Raw genomic sequence first — 20,514 nt, 5'->3', positions numbered from 1 at the left:
TGGCTACTTTAAAGTTACTTAGTAAATTACAGGCATGAAGGCAGGTATGTCACTGGACGATCCGTCCAGTAAACGTCAGGCCTATCGATTGAAGAAGCAAGAGAATAGGGAAGAACTTAAACATGTCAGAATCGATCCAACGGCGACTTCAGAGAAAGTAGACTTGCCTAGAAAGAGATTTTACCGTCAAAGAGCGCATTCTAATCCCTTCTCGGATCACCAACTAGAATATCCAGTGAGTCCCGATGACATGGACTGGCAGAAACTTTATCCCCATTTTTTTGATGTTGGGACGAACAGGATGAGCAAGCAAGTAACAATCGCTGACATCGGATGTGGATTTGGTGGTCTACTGATTGATCTTTCGCCAGAATTCCCAGAAAATCTGATACTAGGAATGGAAATCCGTGTTCAAGTGACAAACTACGTTGAGGATCGTATTATTGCCCTACGATCCAACAATGCCGCTATCAACGGATACCAAAACATTAATGTGCTGAGAGGTAACTCCATGAAGTTTCTGCCCAACTTTTTCCATAAGGCCCAGCTCGAAAAGATGTTTTTCTGTTTCCCTGATCCACATTTTAAGCAAAGAAAGCATAAGGCCAGAATAATCACCAATACGTTGTTATCCGAATATGCTTACGTTTTGAAAGAAGGGGGCGTTGTTTACACAATCACGGACGTACTAGATTTACATGAATGGATGGTCAAACATTTGGAGGAGCACCCACTTTTCGATAGGCTGTCAAAAGATTGGGAACAGAGCGACAAATGCGTTCAGATCATGACCCATGCCACTGAAGAGGGCAAAAAAGTAGAAAGAAAAAAAGGTGATAAATACGTTGCTTGCTTCGTGAGACTTCCAAATCCACCCATCGTATAGTGATATATACGTCCTAATTTAAGATTACCGAGTATATAAGATGACACTACTTCATTGACGCCGTTAGTTGCACAACCATGTGTGCACTGCTATTACTATATTCGCGTTTATCGTAGCTTAGTTTCTTTGATTTGATGGATCATTGGCTGGTAGCGTTCCATATGCGCCATCATCCGAAGATTTGCTTATACCCACAACCCTTCCGTAAATCAATCCCACTGTCTCAGACCCTCTTCTGACCAATTTTCTTAAGTTTCCGGGCTGCTGTTGGCCCTTTTTGAATTCGAGAACTTGCTGCAACGTTGGTGGGTCAAGAGCTTCCGCCGATAGCATATTTGTGCTTGCTATGCTTTTTTTGGACATAACACTCTGAGCACTACTGTTTGCAGGAGGCTGATTTAGCAGCAGATCCTGCTGGGCACCACCTGGATGCACTTGATTTAAAGCCGAATTGTTACCATCATAGAATGAAGACTGAGGTTTCAATGGTTTGCGCGCTTGAGACGGATTTGCAGTCGAAGAGTTGGCCAAAGATGCTGCGTCAACATCGACTCCAGCAATAGAGCCATGGAAACTGAAAGTTGACGACTTATCGTCAAAAACTGATCCCATATCCTCCAAACGCAACCCTGCAGTTTCGGGGTATACTCTCAACACACACCAGAAGGAAATGAAGCAGGACGTTGCGTGGATCAAATACAATCTCCATTCAATTTTTTCTTGCAATATGGGTGTCATGATACCAACGAGCCAATTGCAAAGCCAATTGGTTGCCGTGGAAGCAGATGCCATGGCTGATCTTGCGGACAAAGGCGCTATTTCCACTGGATACAACCAAGGAATTGGTCCCCAACTGAAGCCAAAGAAGGCATTGAAAATGATAACGAAAACCACGACTAGATTTGGGGTGAACGAGGTGTTAATGTAAATCGAAGCCGAGATAGAGACCAAAGAAAGGCCCATTACAATTCCTCCTATCAGTAGAATGGGCTTGCGACCCCACTTATCTACCAATTCCCAAGGTGGAATCGTGGAAAGGACGTAAATGATTCCATTAATACCGGTCATTAAGATTGCATCTCTGCCTACCCACCCGGCCTGTTCAAAAACCATTGGTGCATAGTAAGAAATGACATTAATACCATTCAGCTGTGCGAACATTTGAGAACTCATTGCAATTAGCATTCTGGTTCTGTAACGTTTGAACACGTATGAGTAGGATTTTTTTTCGCCTTCGAGTCTGGATACCAAAACGGTTTCTTTGATTGTTTGAAATTCTTCATGAGCTCGGGAATCCTGGACGTCACCATCGCTATGCAGGTCTGCAATGACTATCAGTCCCTCGACATCATGATCGTGATTCAAAAGCCATCTTGGAGTCTCTACAATCACGAAAGTACCCAACAGTAAGGCCAGACCCATGACGCATTGAATGAATAAAGGCAGTCTCCAGGACGCGTTATTTTCAATGAAAGAACAGCCGTAGTCGACCCAAACACTGGAACAGTAGCCTACAATGTTTCCTGTGAATTCGATGCACGCGAGTTTACCTCTGTTGTGTGGTGGCGATATCTCAGACTGATAGATGGGTACGATAGTACTCAACAACCCTACGCCGAGACCGCTCATCACTCTTCCTACTATAAGGTAGTTCAAATTCAAAGCCGAAGTCTGGATCAATCCACCGATGATGAATACAAAGGAACCGTAACGGATCGTACGTCTACGGCCCCATTTTTCACCCAGACGTCCAACCAATAACGAACTGATCAAAGCTCCTATCTCTAGGATCGAGATCATGTTACCGATTGCGGCACGCGACGGATTATCAAAATAGTCTTTGAAATAAGGGCCTGTAATGACACCCGACATGACACCCTGGTCGTATCCAAACAAAAAGACACCCAGGGAAACAAACACGGACGTGAAATACAATAATGCCCTGCCAGTGAGAAATGAGTCCTTCACTTGAAGATGACCGTCAAATCCTGGAGGAACAATCTGTGGGTGGCCGTGAGTCTCAGGGTGAGTGCCAATACCACCACCTTGTGTTACAGATGCTTTGCTGTCTTGGTACAGCATTCCTGCATTTCCCACAGGTCCGCCCCGGTCGTTGGCTGAACCTGCTGTTTTGCTCATGTCGTACTGGTAAACGTCTGGTTTTTTGTGTGGCAAAGACGTCAGTTTTGCGTCGCCGTGTTGCTGGTTGAAGCTTTGGACTTTGGCGTTTCCCTCGTGGACCCCAGGGGGAGATCTTCCCCGGTTTTTGGGGCTGGGGCTTCTCTCAATACTGGACATCTTATGGCCTAAAGTGAACTCTGGGGGACACGATAGATTGAAGTTGAAGGATCAATTTGAAAGCACCTCGAATCAAAACTACGCTTGCTAGCCTCTGGCTTGCTTCTTTGCTAATGTTGTTGCTGTCGAGCGTTTCATTAGAGAGACGTTGAAATTTGTTCAAATCTGGTAGGGCCTATCTTGGCTATATTAAATATCACTTTGAACGACACGATTCATTTTATTGTCACAGTAGGCTTAATTCTCGAGTAAATGATAGATTTGGAAAGTGTCAATGAATGGCTATGAAACGTACAATCTATGGCTGAAGAGCAGCTCTTGTGAATGTAGTGGAATTCAAGTAAAAAAAGCTCCTCATTTCGTACGAAATAATGTTAATGCTCTCTGTCTTTGCTTCATTGTCAAGCACACGCACACGCAAACTCTACATCTTTGAGTAAGCAATTGGTACCTAATCCAGCACTAGGTGACGAAACCGTTTGTTTGAGATTCTCAAGGAATGGAATTTATTTCCGTATATAGTGACTGAGTTAATATCAAATTCTAGCGCTATTCGGGCTCATCGGTTAACCAAACACATCAATGTGAACTTCTTTATGTGCAAATACATGGGTTGGTAGACCTCCTATAGCTTATTCTCTTCTCCCAATGTTCTCCCAATGTTCTCCCACGTTAGTTTGAGTTATTTTGAGCAGCATTACGCCAGGTAGAGTATACTTTTAGAAGATGAAAGGTGGGAAAGCCATTATAAGCTGAACAGTGATATCGGAAACAAGTTGGAGTAGCTGCACTGATACGCTGATCCATGACGACCATGGTCTCTACGCCGACCCAGAAAGAGAAAATAAAATTTGAACAAAGTTTAGCAGCCTACCATGAAGTTAGTACGGGGAAAAAAGCGATGATGGATCGAACACTAAGGGCTTTTTTAATCATGCATCGGAGAAAAGCGTTTGAAGACAAAGGTGTCAGTAATTTTATCATTGCCCACAGTTCCAATAAAGGACGAACAACGAGGGATCGAATTCATGTGGTGTTCATTGGCAAGGGATTATATAAGCCGACGGATACAGAAGCGCATGTGCCGTGTGCGGCTAGTGCAGGTGAGATCAATCGTCCTTCGCAAAGGGCGTCAGTGAAATTCTTTGAGAGCTGAAAATCTTCCACCAATTCAAGGACTACGATTCTGCCAAACCTTGTCTTTATCATCAATTCAGCAATTCAGGCGAGTCGTCGACTGGCGAAAATGACAAGTCAGTACTCAAATAGCGTTGCATTCCAATGAATTTATGCAAAATTTGATTTATGGCTTTTTCCATATTGAATTTGGTTTATGAAAGACAAGGACGGGAGCTCTCATGCTGGGCGTGAATTTAATGATTGAGAGCGACCCAACATTATGTCCTTAGGCATCTCAAACTTAAGCAAAACCAATTTGTGCATTTTAATAAAGCTTTAAATGGAAATCCAAAATGCTAAAATCTTTTCAAGAGTGTGGTTCGTTTTCTGAGGGACTAGGAATAAGATTTCAGCAGGCAATTGAAACTTACTTGGCGGAATGACTTCAACTTCTAAATGTAGGCGTCTTCAAGCCAAAAGAGCTATTTGATCGTCTTGGTATCTTTCTGCCCTAATATGAAAACTAAGCCACGCTTCGAGAGGGCTGCCGGGGTTGCTCGAGGAAATCAGAATACACATTCACCAGGTTTCATAGACTTGAGTGACAATCTTGGGCTTGCTTTATGAGCATGCCTCACCAATTCCAGTGACAAAATCAGCAGCATTACCGGGGACAAAGGATCAAACAGTTTTGCAACGCTTGAGAATCTCGACAAGGCTCTAAAAGCACTGTCAAAATCAGATTCATAGACCATGTTTTTGAATCGAGTGTTTATTGGCTTATTCAGATTCTTTAAGAAGCGCCACGTTGGCCTGCTTTCGATAATTGACAAACTTGCATACTTGGAGTTACCTACCGCGTTCTATCCCACACTTTCTCAAACCGGATCACATCGGCTTGTTGTGAACACCGCCTTGATGCAGAGTTGACAATGTGAGATAGAGCCCTTTTCGTTAGCTCAACTTGCATGTTTGAAATCAAGATGCTCTACAAAACGGAACCGACTACTAACGTGTGTAATAGTCGGTGCTGCTAAGTCCTTCAAGGTGTTAAGAGCGGCATTGGACTTGGACTCACTAACTTTATCTCAAAGAAAATATTGAATGAAGAAGTGCTGCGGTGGTGTGTTAGGTCCTAAGTTGGAAAAGTCTTTGACTATCGCCTGTGAGCAGACCAGCTTAATGCGACTCTCGATGATGGATCTGGCCAAGCGGTACGTAACGAGTCATCGGAAACAATTTTTCGAGTATTGAAGATGGAGTTACTTTTAAAGTGGACGTAAACGACTAATTGTCACACTACGAGCCGCAAACAATAGTCGCCGGAAACACCGCAGTTTTGGGAGAATAGATAATATACTCAAACGAGACAACTAAGAAAACGCTACAAATTTGGAATAGTGATTCCAAAACCAAGTGCCAATTTCCACGCAGCAACGCTTCTATTCGCCAGCCTACAACAAAACTTTCGAACTACTGATCTTGATAAATCTTTTTCCACGAGCAAAAGAGGTTCGAATTCCAGATTTTCGCTTCCAAGCACTATAATCCTGAGAAATCTAGTGGAGTTTATCAAGTGCCAATGATAGACGGTGATCTCATAGAGTGGACAAGCAAAAGACAATCATGAGAGCAGCGGAAGCCGGTTCATCTATTGAAAACGTCAAAAGAAATGCGAACACCGTCTTCAAACGGTTTTCGTCACAATGGAGCCCTGCCCGGAGGCTCGTGAATCCAAGTTCGTAAACCACCTGAAGATTTTCCGGAATTGCCGGATTTTTCTGATTCGTCCCAGGACTATGGAAGAGTAGATAGACTACATCGAAGACAGACACGTATTTAGTGATCACTAAGCTTGTAGACCTGCGTAAGATATGGCTAGTTTTACTGCGGTGTGTGTCGCGCGATGCTCACCGCTTCAATCAAACCACAGACTAGTAACTTGCGATGATCTAAGTAATATAATTATAGGCCGGGTCATGTACGAATGACAAAATACACGGCACCCATTTCGTTGAGATGTTCCTTTTTGATAGTAGCATCTGACATAAGATCGCGGCGTTTCAAGACCTGCTAGATATCTAGGTGCACAAGAAAGGAGGTGGAAAGGTCATCTGTTTCTAGAGATAGCTTCATGCTACCGCTGGACTGAGTATATACATCATTCAACAAGTCTAGGCGCGCGTTGTCACATTAAGAAAAAGTGATAACCGGCGATGATCCTCACCAAGAGCTTACTGTTCACAACCACTCAGAATCCAACGCCTTCTGTTACAAACACACACACAAACACACACACCCAAGACATGGATCGCTCGGAGACCCGGGCTTCTAGAACTTCTGGTTTCCCGAACGATTTCTCATCGGGATCCCGGCAACTAATCAGCCCTGCCGTCACAAGTTACCGCGTATCTCCTCTCAAAAAAAAGAAAAAGGAATGAGCCGAGCCGCTCGCCGAAAAGGGCAAGAGCGTGCCTGTGTAAGGAAACCTGCGGAGGCTAAAAAATTTTCTCGAGGCTGGCCGCACCCGCATGCTAGAGAAACCCGCGGAGTACGTGCATACACTCGAGAGAACCGGGTGCGTGCATGATGCCTCGAGCCTTGCATATTTTTCCATGCATAGAAGCCCAACTGTGCGTCAACTGGAGATTACGGAGTTCTGTGCATGGTGACGCTCGAAGGTGTGTGGTTTTTGAGTCAGCCGTACTCGCAGGTAGGGACTCCACGAACTCCAAGTCCGTGTGTGCGTGTGTGTGTGTGTGTATACGTATTCGAGTCCTTGCAGATCCTGTCCTGGAGTTCGGGCTTAACAGTTGCTACGAAACTTAATTGTCCCAGTTACTGTATCCTCGAGCGCTGTCTAGATATGCATAACGATGTACGTGTGTTGAGGACCCAACTTTATTGAAGGCTGGCAATTCAGACGTCTAAGAACCGGTCCAAGCTCAACCAGGATTCAAGACACGCTCACATCTTTGCCCGTAGAAACAAAAACGGCTTATGTCTTTTTAAATTTGGCCACTCACCACCAGTGATGCAATGGGCGTGCAGCTGTCATTGCCCGCATCTTGTTGCTTTGGGGCGGTGGAACAGTGGAACAGTGGGAAAAAAAGAGCAACGCCTGTGTGTTAGCTGGCAGGCTGCAAGTCGCGGCAGTCACTACACAGAGTGTGCTGACGACGTATGTATGATGATGAATTAATGAGCGTTATGTATGGAACAGTGTCGTTTGCATGACAGAGGTCCGACGGCGACAAAGTACAGCAAGTAAGCAATGAATAAGATCTAACTGTAGGCGATGTGGACGAGATGGATTTGAGATGGCAACACATATAAAGATGGGATGGGCACGGCGATGTGATGAGATGGGATTGGGAAGCGGATTTGGGCGTACCCAAAAAAAAGCGTCGAAAAGTCCAGACTCTAGGCTGAACAACTGGACCAGAAGAAACAGTCGAAAGTAGGCGACAAAGGACCAGCAGAATACAGGCTTCCCCACCCGGTGTGCTTGGTTCCCATAGACCCCGCACTCGACTTCACCGGAGACACATGCAGATGGTGTACAGTAATAGCCTAGACGACGGATGCGATGCATTTGGAGGAAACCGAGCGCCACCGCCGCCTCCTATCACTGTTGCAGATGACACGCCGCTTCCTCCGTTCTCTCCGCCGCAGCTGAGCACCCCGGTACCAGCACCACTTCATCAGCTTCATCAGTACCCTCATCAGCACCGACAACAAGCTCTTGCTCATGAGTCAGTTTCACCAACGTCCAGTACAGGCTCGTCATCCAGCCAAAAGTCTTCGCGACGGCTATGGAGTCCAATGGAGGACCTGGTGTTGCTGACGCTAATACTCACTCACAAACACGCGCTACCTGCAGCTTCCAATGCCAAACGGTTTTGGGAGTTTGTCAGTCAACAGCTGCGTCAAGAACATTCCCTGCATCGAAACACTCGCCAATGTCGCGACCGCTTCAATCTCTTGTACGCGAGAGGCGTAAGAAACGCTGCCTGCAATATCGAGCCAAGCTCACACAGAGACGCTCTTACTTTAAAGATAGCTCAGGTTTTTGAGTCTTCGGACAGAGGCCACTACAAGTTAAGCCGTGCATCTGAACAACCCAGCTTAGGCACCCCATACTCCCTGCAGCATGCACATAACAACAATCCTCATCAACATCATCATCAACATCATTTGCAAAACCAGTATCATATCCCACATGCTAGTGCGTACGCTGAGATGGAGCCCGAAACTTCTCATAATCTGCACGGTTCGCATCCGGCACATCAGGATCCGTTGCAGCTTGGCCCTACGCAAGATCTCTCACATATTTCAAATTCAGTAACGTCTTTGGTATCCACTTCCCAAACGTTAGCCTTGGAATTCCAGGATTTATCGCAAAAATTCGCACTGTTATCGGATCAAGTCAAGCACATTCAAATGCGATTGGATTCTTTCCGAGGATCCTACAATAATGATTCAGCGGGGTCTGGTCCCCCGCGGTCAAGACAGGATCTTTAGGCCCCAAAGTGAAAATTGCAAAAATCCTGTTTTCACAGCATAGCGATCTAGCTTTCACCATATCGCTAATTTTGCATTCGACATCGTCAAGATGTCGTAATTCAGGGTTTCCGCCCTCGCACGATTGGTGTTCGTGTTGTACATATAGTAGTATTTCATCTGGTTTCCGATCGATGAAAGGATAAAGCCTGCGTTCCCAATCGAACAGTGCTGAGCCCTGGTGTATAAATTATTGTATCAATACTTAGTCTATATACATAAGAACCAAGAAGTCAAAGAGAAGACTTCAATGTTGTTCGATAATATTTTAATTGCTCACTAGCTTGTCAAAAGCCGGAATCAAAGATTGTGCTAGAGCAAACGAGAACACTAGCTTGGGCCCGGTGGTGAGAAGTTTGGGTGTTAGACCTTTGAAGAAAGCTGTAATGCCTTCGTTTTTCAAAGTGTTTTTGACAATCTTGAACCCGCTCTCCGGGTTGTCAAAGTGTTTGTTTTGGATTCTAGTCTTGATAACGTCGAGTGGAGCTGATACGATCAAAGAGGCACTGGCGCCAAAAATCGAAGAAACGAAATTTTGAGACCAAGTGGCAGTAGAGTAATCTTTTAGCCCCAAAATGTATTCTTTTGCAAAAGCGTTACCTCCGAAAAGCGCAAACGATCCGGGTGCATTACGCGCAGCGGTCCAACCCCAGCCTCTGTACAAAGCAAAACCTTCATCTTTCAAGATCTTGATAAATCCTCTGCCTTTGAAAGCCTCAGGGTTGGTTTGTCTTTTGATTTTCAAGACATCTAGCGGTAACAGCACAATTTCACCAATACCAATAATTGAGCCAGCGGTGGCGGAACGTAAGGCTTTGCCGGTTTTTTCACCAAAAGCATTATCGAAATCGGCTTTGAAGTTCTTGTTCAGAAATTCGTTGGCAAATGGCTGCCCACCGTATTTGTACACTCTCTGTAGAATCTTATAAGAAGCAGCGTATCCCAGACCCGGAAACAAAGTGAAAAGACGTTTTCCAAGAGCTTCTCCGGCATGGTCCCGGAAGATCACAGAGTTGAGTTGTGCTGCGGATCCAATCTTGGAATGATTGGACATCAATCTCTTGGAAACAGTGTCAACCGGATGGAAAACGGCGATTTCCAAGATACCTGCTGAAGCAGAACCCAAGACACGGGCTAAACCTGATTGTTTTTTATCGTTAGACATGGCAAGGTCCTAATAACGCTGGCAAGATGAGGAGGCCTACTGGTGAGCAACAATGGAACGTTGACGATGGGATCAGATATCGGCATCAAAGTTGCCAAAAATTTGACTTTATCAACATCTCACTTTACACGAGATATCAGATTAATTAACTGATATCTATTTCTTGACTACTTTGAAGATAATGCTAGATAAAGCGAAGACCTGACATATTCGAAAACTAGCCTAACTCAAACCTGGCCTAAGAAACCAAGTTCTTTATTGAAACACTGGCTATCACTTGTAGATTTCCTCGAAATCTGTTCCAAAAATGACGGTCACTTTGTACGGATGCGATCTAGCGGAAAGGAACCTTTATAGGTTTTAAACTTACGTGTCGATCTTTAGCGTGGGCGTCCACGATCAAGTGCATGCAGTTGTGGGTCGACATCGAAATCGAATAATTTGCGGATTTTTTTTACTTGCTTGCAAAACGAAAGGCTGCGAAAAACAGGATTTATTGTGCAAAAGAATATGAATCTACTCGTTATAGTTACCGTTGTACATCAATTCAGGATCTGAGCATTTTAGTTCGTGCTAATTTGCTACAGCAACGGTTTTCCTTAGTTGCTAAGCTTTACCTTCAGGTTTTTTTCCTCTTCTTCTTCCTCTCTCCGATACGAAAGTTGGATTGCACTTAATGTGTCGAATCCTACCCGCAGCGCGGATCTTGGCCAACGTAATTTTAACGCCCTAGCGAGTGCCAATTATTGGTCTTGTCAACCCTGTAGCTATGTGCGACCAGCATTTTACGAGCAGTTCGGCTTTAAGTGTGGAAGAGCTCGAGTAGATAATCGACAAGATGATCGCATGCAGGACGCTCGGACTGGACTTTTTTTTTTCGGTCCATTTGTTTACTTGCAACATCCCTTTCGTTCTTGGAAGTCGTAAAACGAATGGCCAATTTGAATGCATGTTAGATGCTAACGATCATTCCTGGAGAGCATCAGGTTCGTGAGCAACAGCACTAATTTTATTTCCAATGCTGCGCAAGAAACGTAAAACTTCACGTGGGCATGAGAGTATGGGTAATAGTAGCAAGAAACGCGGCATATCCTCGAAAATGAACCGCGGGATCAACGGAACGGGATAAACCGCCATGTAACTACTAGTTATGGTGAGAATTACGCACTTTGTACGAATGGAATCGATTTCAAAGCCAGAGACCCATTGAAAAGTCACACAACACTTCTAAGACCGAGTCTCGATTCATAAAATAATGCATGTTTGAGGATATCAGCAACTAGACCGTTAAATGTGCAATTTCCCTCTGCAGTCATTTTTAACTAACCTGTCATTGGACTCTAAGTGAACCAATTTCACCGGTTTTCATCAATCATACTCGTAAGCATTCATTCCTAGTGCGCGTAATAGCTCACTATGATGTCTCAAACTGTCATATCAATTCTGAGAAGGGACCTTTAGCACATTCTCTTTGTCACACGTGACCTAGAGAATCCGTACGACATCACATTATAACTCATTGATGTTGATTGAAAAATTAACATGGCTAAAGACAACTCTACATCCAACTAAACTACCTATCTTACTCATCACTGCTAACAAGCTTCGTTTGTAGCCCATTAGCATCGCAGTAGCAGCTGTATATAGCATCATCATCAGCATCTTCGCTTTTTTCCTCGCTTTCCATGGATTGTAAAAAAGTGGCTCAAGATTTCGCCAGTATTCTGGAGGAATTGACTTGCAACTCAAGGCCTATCATCACTACCCTTACAAAGACAGCAGAGGAAAACATAGCTTGCGCACAGCAGCTTGTTGACGCGATAGAAAGGCGTATTGAGCGATGCGTGCCGAATCAAAAACTGTACGCCTTTTACGTATTGGATTCAATCTGCAAAAACGCTGGATCTCCCTATACCATTTATTTTAGTCGAAATCTTGCAAAATTGTACAAACGTACCTATCTTTTGGTGGACAACCAGACTCGTTCGAGTTTGATACGGTTGTTCCAAACATGGCTCAATCACAACCAGGGCTCAATGGGCCATCGTTTGTTCGGGCAAGAAGCCTTAGACGCTATTGAGCAGTTCTTAGTCAAGGCCAGCTCATTCCAATTGAAAAAGGTGTCACCGCCGACAGTACCTGGTCTGTTGCGTGAGATAGACAAGCTCACTTCCTTAACCAAAGAACGTGCATCCCAAAATCCCCAGGACCCTAGATTGAATACAAAGATTTTGGTCTTGAAACAGCTCAAACAAGAGCTACAACGAGAATCATTAGCCCCACAAGCTTTACAAGAAGTCCAATCCCAGCTGCGCAAGATCTTTTCTCAAGAACAGCAAATTCTTCGAAAGCAACAGCAGCAGCAACAGAATCTGCAGAAAACCGTATATCAAAGCTCCAACCCTATGAGTGCCTCGCCCTCTCAAGAACCTACGCCAACTCCTGCAGACCCTGGAGTAATTCCACTATTTGGTTCTACTTCAGCCTCGTCTTCCTTCTTCCCAAATGCAAGCAATATCGTTCCACCTTCTGATTCTTCGCGGCAGGCAGACCGCGTCCAGAAGCTTTACGGCTCATTGGCAAAAGAAGGATTAATAAAACCCATTCCTCAGCAGTCTATCGTCAGACTGGAGAGCGTTCTTTCGAAAAATATCGATGAAAGCCTTAAAGTCACACTACCGCCCTTACACTTGATGCGAGATATTTTGGGGGATGTGAAGTCGCACTTTGCAGCATACGGTCTCGATATTCTGAAAGCGCCCAACTTGCAGCTCTGTCAAAAGACCATAATCGATGAAAATCCTGCTGTGTACCAACTAAAAAATCTACTCTACAGGTACAAGCCAAACAAGTGCAGTACTTGTGGGAAGAGGTTTGGAACCTCAGATGACGAGAAAAAGCGTGAAAGAGATCACCTGGATTGGCACTTCAGAATCAATAAGAGAATCAAGGGCACTTCAGGTTCAAACGGTACTTCAGTTAAAAACATCCAGTCCAGAAATTGGTACTTGGGTGATGACCAATGGCAACAATTCAATGATGAGGAAATTGTTTCGACTACTAGGTCAGACAATGAACCTTTAACATTGGCCAAGCTGGATGCCGCTTCTGTCGACGATACATTTAATCACGCAGCTTCGGGTCAAGGCCTAGCGGCAGTGGCTGATGTATCGAACTTGGCGAAAAAACGCGTTGTAGTGCCTGAAACGTCAATAGACATGTCATTCCAGTGCCCAATTTGTCGTGATGACCAATCAGCTGTATACGACGATGACACTGGAGAATGGGTCTGGCTGAACTGTATTGAGTCCCAAGGCAAATATTTCCACGCCACATGTTTCCATGAGGCTGCAAGCAGTGCTCCGCAGCAAGCCCTTCACCAGGGACTGGAGCGCTTGAAAGGACTAGCAGGTTGAAATTACGGAACCAAGGTTTAATAAAAGCGCTTCGAAAAAGATTGCTACAATCAAGTCGTTCATTTCAAGGCCTAGGCACACTATGTAGCAACATTTAGTAATTCTCAAACGCTTTGAACTTAACCTACAAACCGGCGATCGTCGGTGCGCTGAGACGTGGCCGTGAATCTTTTCAACACTTCTTAAATTACATTATTACATATGCGCATTCCATTTGCAAAGCCTCAACCAGGCTCCTCCTCACCAGCATCCTGGTGAGAAATTAAGGCCTGAAGACTAGCACCTATCGCCTTTCTTTCTTGTCTCTCCCTCTTCACTTGTTCTTTCAAAAATGCGATCGTCTGCCGCTGCACATTAATTACTTGTTGGGATGCAGCAAGTTCCTTGTCAGCTTCTTTTTTATCGTTTTCCATTTGCTGTATTTTCGTTGTCAGCGAATTCTCTAAGGTTGTGCGTTCGTTCTTAAGGTCATTGACAAGCTTTCTCAGCTCTTGTTCTGATGCCATACTTGTTGCCAACTCCTTCGAAACATTGACAAAACGTGTGAGGAGAAGTTCATCGCTTTGTGGAGATTGTGGTGATTGGTCTGTGGCCGCACGTAGTCCCGTTCGCTCGCTTTTACTGACATGATCATTTTGCTTTGTGGGGACTGGATGCGTAGAGCTCGAGGAACTAAGTGGTGAACTTTTTGCAGCCACGGATATTTCCCCCAGACCGGGCATTGACGCAGGCCTTGAGTGGAGTGCATTTTTTATCACATGAATGTTCTCGACAACACTTTCGTCTAAAATTCCATTCTGAGGTTCCGTATTCGGTTGTCCCCGAGCCTGTGGTCTATTTTGGCCGTCTTGTGCCTCCGAAATCATATCTAACATATGCTGCCACTGCTCCACTCGGAATTGCTCGTTCTTCAGTCTTGATGTCAGATGAGCAATCTCCTTATCTTTGGTCGACAACTGACCTTGCAATGACGCAAGTTTAAACTGGTCTTCAATAACTTCACTTGCTAAGGTTCGTAACCTTAAGTCCTTGGAGATATGAGGGCCTTGGTCAACGAGGCCAAACGTATTTGCAGCTACACTTGAAGCTCTTTCCACAATCAATTCATCGTCGCTATCTGGAAATCTTGCCTCGAGAACAGGTGCTCTATGACTACCTTTCAGCGCGCTTTTCGGATTCGATTTAACGTACTTCGAGCTGGTTACTTTGGCCGATGATTCGGTTTGGATCTTTCTGCTTTTACTGCGATTTTCCGATCCTTCCGTCGACGTGAAAACAGGAGATATCACTTTGCCTGATAGGCCTCCCCTGTCAGTTGGGGAATTACCACTACTTGTCAAAAGGGCAAAAAGTCGCACCGCGTAATCGTAGCTCCATACTTGTGAATGTGAGGAGCCCAAGCTCCCACCATAATTGACACGATCAGTAAAGTCGTTGGCGAGCACTATAACGTTGACATAAGGAGACTTGGTATCAGACGTGACGCACCCAAATTGTGAAAGAAGATCTTTCAGTTTCATTACTCGCTCATTGACCACCTTCTCTTTGTTCAGGTCCGTATGGTCTACTGGGCCTCTTTCAAAGAAGAAGCACGCATCACGCAAGCCATTCTTGAAACTTTCCTCCGTCGACTTGTCGAGCATAGTCGCTTCTTTTTCAAGTATAGGAATCTGGGCTCTATCAAAAGCAACTATTTCCAACCTAGCTCTTTTTGGCAAGTGTTGGAGGTATAGAGCAGATGTTTCTTCATAATTTGTGCGATTGCAAATGTCATTACTGCTTGTTACGAGACGGCCAGATTTCAAAGGAGAGCATCGGATAACGCCGGATAGAATCAACTTGACAAGCATCATTTTATTCAAACCTTTCATTGTAGCTATTTCCCCAGCTATTTGACGAGCAACCAAGCGCTCAATCTTCTTGCGATCTTCGTCAGCGTTCGTCGGGTACGTTAAAGTACCTGATGGAATTGTTGCATTAGCATCCAAGGAAGCTGCATCTACACTCCGCTCAATTGATTTTAGTAACGGATCCTTATTCGAATCTGATGTGGGCGATTCAAAGAATAACTTCCCGGAAACCGAGTCGCCAGCTTTCACTTTGAATTCTTCATGTTTGCTTTTAAGGGCATTTCTGACTACCGCCTTTGTCAAGGGCTCCGAAATGTCCGATGAATTACCACCCGAATCGCCGCTTGATACATTTGCTATTTCGGGCCCTGACGCTCTTTGTAAAAGGGGAGCAATGGCTTCATCGTTTTCTGCAAACGGTTGATTTAAAAACAATCCTTCAGTCGCCCGCGACTCTTTCCTATCAGGTAAAGCCGTTCCAATAACTACCTCTTTGAGCCTTTTCATATCAGGCACCGGGGAGTTTATTGATGGCACATCCTTGACAGACCTGAGCTTAACTTTTGAGTCCTTCACTGATTCTTGAGACCTCGGACTACTCCGATAGTAGCGATTGGTCCTAGCAGACACGGGATACTGTTTTGAAGAAGACACCTCAGAGTTAACGGTGTGCGAACGGTCTGATGAAGGTGATGGGTTGGCGCTTTTCAGGAGTTTTGAATTGTTGACGGAATCTCGAAGATCAACGCTTTCTTCGCCTTTTGCATTTTGCTTTTCTGCTATCTGAGAAATCAAACTTTTCTTACGCGGTCTCTCATCAATAGAGAGATCGCTACTAAGTCTCTTTCCCTCTGGCGGAGAACTTTTTAATGGGCTACGAGCACTTTCCGAATTCGCCTGGTCATTTGAATGACTGAGAGGAGCCTGTTTCATCGTGCTAGTCGATGTCTTGGTGGTGTCAGAGCTCCTGGGAGATGATATAGGCTGAGCAATTGGTAAGCCTGTTGAACCTCCTTCAACCTGTCCAGATGTGTTGTTGTCTTCATCGCTGGTTGCTTGATCTATTATCAGAGCAACTTGATCATTTGGATTGACGTGATTCGAAGCGCCGCTCATCGACTTAGCTACGGACAACCTGTCGCCAGGTGGAATCGACGGCAAGCTCTGGGTGGCGTGTGAGTTTGTTGAGGCGGTCTCATCATGACCAGAAAAATGTTTGTCTTTTCCGTTAGTTTCTTGGCCTGGTGCTTTTGTACTGTTTCCTATATTTGGTAGCGCATGTGAATAGCCGGCTGAGTTAGGTCTAAAAAGCGATTCTTGCTGCTGCCATTGCGAACTGGTCCCATGTAGCCCGGCTTCCTGTGAGCCACCAGTGAGCACACCCCCATTGAGCGGCACACTTTGAATAATTGGTGAACTATATGGGCGAGCTGGGACAGCTGCGCTTGGCATATTAGCATATTTCGGAGCGGTTTGTGAACTGGAGAAATAGTGTGTCCTATTTGCTGGAATGTGGGCTGAATGGTGATCTGAGGAGAGCTCATTGAGCTTGTACAGTTTGTCTTGTCCATTTGGAGGCAGTGACGAAACAGTCACAATAGAAGAACCTCCAGAAGTGTCGTTTGTCACTGACACGCGATTATCTGCCTTTTTTCTGCTCTCCATGACAATCGAACCTTGTGGGGACGATTTCCATAGTGACCAGGAAGGACTAGTGCTCCCGCTGGATGCTGATTTCTGATTTTGGCTTGAAGCGGCACCAGTGCGCGAAAATGCTGTGGCTTTGGGATGTAGTGCTTCGAACAATTCGCTCTTGTCACCAACCAGAAACTGATCTCCGAGATCTGAGGGACGGACTGGAATTGGCTGTGAGCTTGCAGCGGTTTTTTTGGAAAAAACTGTGTTAGCCACGGCATCCACCTGCGGGTGGTATCTAACTGCACTAGATGTAGGCAAGTTTACTTGTCGTCTTGGCTTTGAAGTGGAGGAGGCAGCCAACTGATTCCGGACCAAAGTTTGTTCCTCCGTAATTGTCAAGTCCCGCCCCTGTCGGACGCCCGCTTCTGGCAGTTTTCTCACATTTAGAGCGAAATTTTGTGCTTGAGGCGCTGGCACATGCGGTTGGATGAACGCACTGCCCGTTTGTGGATCTCTCATTAAAAGACCATGTGCTGGTCTCGGTTCCCACGTCCCATTTGTACCTTGTACAAGTTCCACTGTGCTTTTTGGGCTTTTCTGCTCTCCAGAGGGATTGTGAGTATTTTCGGTCATAACGGCCTCACCAAGCCCATTTCCAAAATTTTCGGTGTTCTCTGAACGAATTTGAGCTACGTTTTGTTGTGAAGCTGGCTTCTGCGCTTCTGTTGTGAGCTTGGGATCCTCTTTATATGTTTCAGGTTCTGTCGATCTTGATGTTACAGGCGCTTCTGGTGCTTTAGATTTCGCTGTCCCTTCAGAAAATGGCGCTGCGGGCTTCGGTAAAGCGACTAAGTCGTGGCGCCTTGGTGAAAGCGCCATTTGATTTTCGGGCGTACGACAACCGGATGTGAGTGACGTCTCATCGCGCTGTGATCTTTGCTCGGCCTCGATCCCGCGTTTCGCGGTTGTGCAGTCACCAAGAGGCAGTGTTTCAGAGGAAGAATACAATTTGGTAACCTGTTCAACAGGACTTGCATGCAACGAATTTTTTGAAGCCTGTGGAGGAGATTTTGAGACTGCATGAAGCTGTGGGGAAAGCCGTATCATTTCTTGCACTATTGGCCCTGTAGAAGGATTTCGATGAATCTCAGAGGATGGTGTGTTGGTATTATTTGTTGGTGCAGAGCGGCTGGCCACCGGAGTGACCATTGTGGTTGGCTGGTCGAAACCAGTATGTGGTGCCGTTGATCGTCTTGGAGAAGAGGATCCCTTCATAGCAGCCAAATTGAAATTCCTACTCGTCTGAGCAGTATGACTGACCGATGCTGGCGTATCAGCTGGAAGTTGCGTAGGTAGGGGTGGCTCCTTAGGCGAGCTCTTGGGCGTTTTGGACGACGCAGGAAGTAAAACCCATCTAGAAACTCGATCATGAAAACTCCCGGTAGACTCGACCTTTTCGATCCCTTTCGGCTGTCTTGAAGGGTCTCCCGGCACAGGATCAGTATTTACAGTTATTGGACGTCTTTCTGGCTCTTTTGGCGATGCTTCACTTTTCACGGTTTTCGACTTGAGCAGTTGTAGTAGCTTATTGGCCTCCGCTACCGCAGGACGAGACATTCCACGCGGTGGTGAGACATCCGTTCTTGCGAACTCTCTCGTCCCCTTTGGACTTGACTTGAAAATGTGGATGTGGGCTGCTTTCGTGGACCCTGAATACTCATGGCTGTTCCCACTTCGATCAATTTCGCTGTGCGATGGAGAGCCCTGAGCGCTTGACATCTGAATGAAAGACCCTGATATCGATAGATTGTACGCGTGCCAAGGTGAGTAGTTAATAGGATAGCTCGAAGGGTCTTGTGTGTGTTGTTGTGCTTTGAAACATGTAGTTTATCCATGAACTTGTTGTGATTTTATCAGAATTATTTGATTTAATTACTAGACAGAACGATAGACAGAGAGACAAATACACTGAGCCCAAAGGCCTGTTGTCGCAGCAGAAGCTAAGGATATGGTTTAATAGTAGATATAGCAGTATATGAACGAGTTAGCTTCGAGAGCTTCATAAGAGTGACACCGCTTTTTTTTTCGTTATCGTGTAAGTTAGGCAGATCGTTAGTTAAGTGCGTGAGAGACACACATTCTTACTTGCCTAGACACTTCAAGATGTCGGACCACACAGTCTTTGGAGACTGGGAGGCGTCGACGCCGGACCAGATGCCGGTCTTCTTGTAGAAATCAACAATTGGCTCGGTTTGCTGGTGGTACGCACCGAGTCTTTTCTTCAAAGCGTCGGCGTTATCGTCGCTTCTCTGGACCAAATCTTCGCCCGTGACGTCATCCTTCATGTCCTTAGCAGGAGGGTTGAAGATCTTGTGGTAGGATCTTCCAGAGGCTGGATGGACGAGTCTGCCGGTGATTCTGGAGACCAACAATTCGTCGTCGATTTTCAGCTCGACGGCTTTCTCCAGAGGTCTGCCTTGCTCCACCAACATCTGGTCGAGCTTCTGGGCCTGTGGGATGGTTCTTGGGAAGCCATCCAAGATGAAACCGTTCTTGCACTCCGAGTTTGTTGACAACTCGTGCTTGATCATGTTGACCATGATCTCGTCCGAGACCAAACCACCTTGGTCCATGATTTTCTTGGCCTCCAATCCGAGAGCGGTCTTCTTGGCAACTTGAGATCTCAACATGTCACCGGTGGCCAAGTGGCAAGCGCAGAAACGCTCTTTCAAGTTTGGAGCTTGGGTACCTTTTCCGGCACCTGGTGGACCAATTAGCACCATTCTGATGGATTCAGGAACATGTTTCAAGTCTTGCTGGGCCATGCTGTTGATTGTGGAGGTCGTGAAGTCGTTACAAATGAAATTCGATGCTTATCAGATCGAAACTAGAGCGTTGGGGACTCGTCAAAAACCTGGTCTTTTCCGGTACAGGTTCAAATTTTTCATTTTGCCAGATAATAATACCTCGAGACCACTCACGTGATGGGCGTCAGTAAAATAAACTGGTTTTATTTGAATTATTTGTCTAGTGATGCGTTTCACCAGCAATAGCGAATCGAGTGAGAGTCACACAGATAGTTGTGCGTTTTATCGAAGGAGCTCTGTGCGGCGGGTCTGAGGTTCTTATATTTGGGTTGAAATGCTGAAGGAACAACATTAAACAATAAAAAAGTAGGTTTTTTTCTTTGAAGTTGAAAACAACGTTGCTTATAGTTGAGAATAATTGAGGCGTGGATTTACTTCTCTCCCATTTAGGGCCTTTTGTAATCTGTCTCTGAAAGATGGTGTTTTAATGTTATGTAAAGAAAACAGGAAATTTAACATGCTTAGTGTACGACAAGCATCACCAACCACAATGGAGGATGTGAAGAAAAACAAATAAAACAATGGTTCATCCGATGCTTATACACCTTGAATCATCGATATGGCATTTTCCTGAGACAAATATTCACTAACGGCAATAGCCAAAGTAGCACGTTCGCACGGTCGAACGTTCCCGCGTATACCTTTCTCGAGTAACGGCTTTCTTATCTTCTGCAACGAACTTTAAGTCCAATCTCATTTATTGCATTACCAA

General features: G+C 45.2%; 7 protein-coding genes across 7 annotated transcripts, besides 1 other annotated feature; 3 read left to right on the top strand and 4 right to left on the bottom strand.

The window, feature by feature from the left end:
- Window positions 1-34: 34 nt before the first annotated feature.
- TRM8 (LALA0S04e05886g1_1) lies at window positions 35-886 on the top strand (the record flags this gene model as incomplete). The annotated part of the gene is made up of 1 exon (XM_022772822.1): window positions 35-886. The coding sequence occupies one exon, from the start codon at window positions 35-37 to the stop codon at window positions 884-886; it is 852 nt and encodes a 283-aa protein (XP_022628248.1).
- A 117-nt stretch (window positions 887-1,003) lies between these two features.
- LALA0_S04e05864g (LALA0S04e05864g1_1) lies at window positions 1,004-3,184 on the bottom strand (the record flags this gene model as incomplete). Its single annotated transcript, XM_022772820.1, has 1 exon — window positions 1,004-3,184. One exon carries the CDS (start codon window positions 3,182-3,184, stop codon window positions 1,004-1,006), a length of 2,181 nt encoding a protein of 726 aa, XP_022628247.1.
- Window positions 3,185-4,672: 1,488 nt separating this feature from the next.
- Window positions 4,673-5,167: a mobile genetic element (relic copy of Rover hAT-like DNA transposon).
- Window positions 5,168-7,852: 2,685 nt separating this feature from the next.
- LALA0_S04e05842g (LALA0S04e05842g1_1) lies at window positions 7,853-8,827 on the top strand (the record flags this gene model as incomplete). Its single annotated transcript, XM_022772819.1, has 1 exon — window positions 7,853-8,827. The coding sequence occupies one exon, from the start codon at window positions 7,853-7,855 to the stop codon at window positions 8,825-8,827; it is 975 nt and encodes a 324-aa protein (XP_022628246.1).
- Window positions 8,828-9,134: 307 nt separating this feature from the next.
- On the bottom strand, window positions 9,135-10,031 carry GGC1 (LALA0S04e05820g1_1; the record flags this gene model as incomplete). Its single annotated transcript, XM_022772818.1, has 1 exon — window positions 9,135-10,031. One exon carries the CDS (start codon window positions 10,029-10,031, stop codon window positions 9,135-9,137), a length of 897 nt encoding a protein of 298 aa, XP_022628245.1.
- A 1,685-nt stretch (window positions 10,032-11,716) lies between these two features.
- On the top strand, window positions 11,717-13,447 carry PCF11 (LALA0S04e05798g1_1; the record flags this gene model as incomplete). The annotated part of the gene is made up of 1 exon (XM_022772817.1): window positions 11,717-13,447. One exon carries the CDS (start codon window positions 11,717-11,719, stop codon window positions 13,445-13,447), a length of 1,731 nt encoding a protein of 576 aa, XP_022628244.1.
- A 224-nt stretch (window positions 13,448-13,671) lies between these two features.
- On the bottom strand, window positions 13,672-18,714 carry SIR4 (LALA0S04e05776g1_1; the record flags this gene model as incomplete). Its single annotated transcript, XM_022772816.1, has 1 exon — window positions 13,672-18,714. The coding sequence occupies one exon, from the start codon at window positions 18,712-18,714 to the stop codon at window positions 13,672-13,674; it is 5,043 nt and encodes a 1,680-aa protein (XP_022628243.1).
- A 362-nt stretch (window positions 18,715-19,076) lies between these two features.
- ADK1 (LALA0S04e05754g1_1) lies at window positions 19,077-19,760 on the bottom strand (the record flags this gene model as incomplete). The annotated part of the gene is made up of 1 exon (XM_022772815.1): window positions 19,077-19,760. One exon carries the CDS (start codon window positions 19,758-19,760, stop codon window positions 19,077-19,079), a length of 684 nt encoding a protein of 227 aa, XP_022628242.1.
- Window positions 19,761-20,514: the final 754 nt, after the last annotated feature.

The sequence above is a fragment of the Lachancea lanzarotensis genome, scaffold LALA0S04 (genome assembly GCF_000938715.1).
Source record: "Lachancea lanzarotensis genome assembly LALA0, scaffold LALA0S04, whole genome shotgun sequence".
In the NCBI taxonomy this organism is placed as follows: Eukaryota; Fungi; Ascomycota; class Saccharomycetes; order Saccharomycetales; family Saccharomycetaceae; genus Lachancea; species Lachancea lanzarotensis.
This window is presented reverse-complemented; position numbering and strand designations above follow the sequence as displayed.